At 44.5% G+C, this 4,364-nt stretch overlaps 1 protein-coding gene across 1 annotated transcript in view; it reads right to left on the bottom strand.

Annotated features, from left to right (window-relative positions):
* The window catches only part of CCDC88C (coiled-coil domain containing 88C), a 99,470-nt gene that overhangs the window by 4,732 nt on the left and 90,374 nt on the right, over positions 1 to 4,364 (bottom strand). The window contains exons 30-31 of the mRNA XM_018558524.1: positions 4,030 to 4,098; positions 2,752 to 3,050 (exon numbers count right to left, since the gene is read on the bottom strand). Of these exons, the coding sequence (XP_018414026.1) occupies positions 2,752 to 3,050; positions 4,030 to 4,098 (368 nt within the window). The remainder of the gene's footprint in view (positions 1 to 2,751; positions 3,051 to 4,029; positions 4,099 to 4,364) is intronic.

Genomic DNA, 4,364 nt, shown 5'->3' with positions numbered 1-4,364 from the left:
CCCCCCCAAAAAAAAAACATCCCAATATTATTCGGTTGTCCCAGCTTCTAGCACTTACAAATGTTAAAGATTGATGAAGGATTTATTGCCTGTTTTGTCAAAGGGATGATCTAACAGAGCAGGAATTGCCCAACTCCATGGTCCAACGTCAGATGGCGGTCCAGTCTACTCCTTTCCTAAGCTGCAATGAGGGAGCATCCTGATGTCATCAAGTACAGTGCAGGACCAGTGGTGGCAGCTGGTCCTGCGTTGACCAATGACCAGTGTTGACCACCAGAACCATTGATGGCCGTTAGTCCTGCATTGTACGCAATGACCAGTGGCGAAACACCAGGACCAATGGTGGCCACAGGTCCTGCATTGTATGCAATGACAGCGGCAAGTGGGATGGTGACTAGGGCTGCAACAACTAATCGACATAATCGATTATAATCGATTATTCAAAAAGTTGTCAACTTTTTCAATCATCGATTAATCGGCTTCTGATTAGTTGGCCCTGTTCACGGCTCCACACACGCTGCACGCCGCACCTCCTCCCCACTTCACGCTCACCACTGCCAGACCCGCCCGCTCGCATCCACGCTCCACACGCCGCACCTCCTCTCCGCTTCACGCTCACCGCCCGCCGGTGAGCAGGCATGGGAGGATGACAGGCCCAATAGACAGGCCCGATCTCAGAAGCAAGTTGCTGGAATAATGCTCAGGTAAGCCTGCACTTTCCCACACATGGTGCTCTATAATGTATTGTTGGGATTTGTTGTATTCCTATATTATATAGCTGGTGGTATTCCGCATTGCGCTGTATAGAGGACTACAAATCCCAGCAATAATACATTATACAGTGCAATGCAGAATACCGCCAGCTATAAGGTACTATTGCTGGAATTTGTTGTATTCCTCTATAGCTGGTGGTATTTTGCATTGTGCTGTATAATGTACTATTGCTGGGTTTTGTAGTCCTCTATAGCCGGTGCCATTCTGCATTCATTGCTGTATAATTATACACTTAATTTCACTATATTGCACACCACACTTTTTTTTTTCTTTTTTACCTCCACTGCTCCAAGCTTGCTTCTGTGATGGACTACAACCTCAATACAAACTAGTAGTCCATCACTGGAGCCATTTTTTAAAATGTACTTTATTTTTTTTTTTAGCCGATTAACCGATTAATCGAACTTAATAATCGGCTAACTAATCGATTTGGAAAATAATCGTTAGCTGCAGCTCTAATGGTGACCAAACTGGTCGGATACATCAAGAAAAGTGTCTTCATTGGAACAGTCGTCAGTGTGGGGGAAGCCTGGAGGACCATGGAGAAAGCTTTAATTTGAGATCCTTCCCCTGACACAATGAGCAATAAATCCTTCCTTTAAATCTTTCATGAACTGGGCCAGAATTGTTATCATTTTATACTGCCCAGAGTTGGCCTGTAAACTGACCTTTAGAGATTTAAAGGGTTAATCCACCTAAAACTATCGCTTTTACATCAGATACTGGCTGTTAGAACCAACCTACAGCTCTGCCTGCTCCTTCTGAATCTCATTCCTCTTGCTGTTTTCTCCAAGGTATGAAAAGAACATACACGAGCCTTGGCCATTGTTATGGGCAGAGCTGTGAACTCCATCACAGATAACTTACTACTAGGGTCTCCCAGAGATATAAGAAACCACCAGCTGGGTAAGTCAACCTGCAACCATGTACCACATATGGAGATAACAGTTTTAGAAGGGCTGAGCCTTTAGATTCAGCAGTGCCAAGCAGCTAATCATACTAACAGCTTAAAGGCAGCCTGTGCTAAGAGAAATACAGAGGCTGCCATTGCTAGCTTCCTGGTAGCCAAAGACTATCAATGACTCAGAAGAGATGCAAATGGGAGTCCCATTTTGGCTTGCTGCGTGCTTGTGGGTCACCAACTCTTTCAGTACAAGTTTCCTTTTCATTTAAAAAAGTTACCAGGGGGGAGAATTGAATGGTCATACATGGGACAAGCTACAAAACATTTCTCTAATATCAAACCGTTATATAGGAGGCAGGAAGATAACCATTGTAGCACATGTTCAGACCAGAACACTGTAGTGCATAATGCATTGCATATAGTGTGGAACAGTTATATTTATTTCGGCATACCTGGCTGTATATTACATTTTTTTTCTTCTCCGTCGTCTCCGTCTGCTTCATCCCCTCGTGTCACAGCCTAATCATCTGTCAATGCCGGCCTCTTCTCATGCGGATTGGCCGATTGGATGATTGACAGGCTTCCCCACCAATCACGAGTGAGGACAGAGGAATTGCCTCTTCTCACGCTGATTGGCCGGATTGGATGATTGACAGGCTTCCCCACCAATCACGAGTGAGGACAGAGGAATTGAAGGCGGAGTCTGCTTTCGGCCGTTCGCCCGTGGAGAAGGAGATCGCGGCCATCTTGAATGAATGCAGACGCGGTCCTGTGTGCGGCGGTGGAAGATGGCGGACACAGGTACTCGTTTTAGACATACGAGCATTTGCACGAGTACGAGTACTCATGCAAATACTCGGTATCGCGGCCGATACCGATGCTTGTATCGGTGCATCCCTAATAACCATTAACATAATTTACAGTCTTGTAGAGTGTTATCAAAGCAATCCAATTCTTCTCAGACCCCCATATAAGGGCTCGTCTGCTCTGTGAGGTGCCATCACTAGTTATTAGGATCACTGTGTATGTTCAGTGCGAAGTTTACTCTATAAACCAACCTGTGAAATACTTACAGTTGGGGGAGAACGGTGACTGCTCTCTTCCAGAAACTCCTCCAAGGTCACCATCTCGCTTCCCGGAGACCCCGACCGTGGCCTAGACTGAGCGTGACTCGGGGGTCTCTTCTCGGATGGGTTGTAAGAGACCACGCTGTTCCTGTTAGATGGAATCTCCAGCTTGCCGCCAGGAACCGTCAGGGTGGAGCTGCACCTGGCAGCGTAGCCGTCTCTGGTTAGGGTGGCGGTGTCTTTAGTGGGAACCAAATCTTCGCTGCTCATACTCTCAGACCTGACTGGAGGATAACCCGAGGAGCCTAGACCAAACACAAAAAGAGGCTGTCAGCATTTCTGGACTTGCGTCATTAGCAATGTGCAGAAGCCCCATGGCACCCAATCAGGGACGATCTTTTAGGATATACACCAAAAAGTTAAATCTGGCTGCTATAAAAAGATGGAAAATCCATCAGTTGTCACCAGAAAAGAAAGCGAGAGGGTGACCCACACCATGGAAAGCTGGTGCTGGTGCAATAGCTGAGGGGGAATCCAACAGGGACATTTGTTTTAGTGACAATGGACAATACTGGTAGATTTCTGCTGACTCGCCATCATGTCTTTAGGGCAGGACGTGAGTGAAAATCCTCCCAAAGGAGAGACAGACAGCAACAAGAACCTTGAGAGAAATCCAACAATGTAGGAAGACGTAAGAGTACCACACCAATGGTCAAAATGCCCAAAATAGTATTTTTATGAAATATTCAGTAGAATAAGAAAGTCATCACATTACGGGGTTCCCCTTTCATCATGGCTTATGTGTTATGTAACCTCAAATATGGTTGGACTTAACTGGATTGTAATAATAGTTGTATGTATATAGCTCCGCTCAGCAGAATCTGCAAGTGGTAGGACCTGACTATATACATACAACTAATATTACAATCCAATCAAGTCCAGCCATATTTTAAGTTACAGAATATAACATCGGCCCTGATAAAGGGGAAAATCTGAACCCCTGAAACATGTTAGAGGTCCTATTCTACTGATAATGTCATAAAATACCATTTTAGATTCTGACCATTGATGTGGCACCATTATTGCATCCTACATATTTGGACTTCTCACAAGGTATTAGTCATGCCTCACCTCCTGTTGGGAGTATTCAGGTAAATGTTAGCAGCATCACTGAAGCGTGTTGGCTTGATTAACGAGATGGTTTTTCACAACAATGAATAGGAGCTCTAGCGCCTCTCGTATATGGAACCTCTAAATTGCTGGCAGGTCAATGATCACCCTTACCTTTCAGGGTCAGCGGGGAGCTGCTGTTTGATGCACTTCTGCTGCTCTCCAAACTATTGGGCCGAGGAACTGAAACAGAGAATATTTCAGTCAGGACAAGTCTGAAAATGGCTAAGAACTGAAATATTTATATAAAACGGACTAATCCTACTCAAAAAAAATTAAGAAAATATCCAAAATACTCATCTTGTTCTAGAAAAATGGTTGCATTTCTGCTCAGCTTTCCGATGCATATATAGCTATTGGCATCATTAATCAAGTAGCAGGTAATGTATCAACAACCAGAGCAAAATATTCGCCATTATGCATCAATTAATGCTACCATAACAATTAAT

The sequence above is a fragment of the Nanorana parkeri genome, unplaced genomic scaffold, assembly GCF_000935625.1.
Source record: "Nanorana parkeri isolate BGI_ZX_2015 unplaced genomic scaffold, ASM93562v1 scaffold344, whole genome shotgun sequence".
In the NCBI taxonomy this organism is placed as follows: Eukaryota; Metazoa; Chordata; class Amphibia; order Anura; family Dicroglossidae; genus Nanorana; species Nanorana parkeri.
Note: the sequence above shows the minus strand (reverse complement) of the source record. Positions and strands in the feature narration are given on the sequence as shown.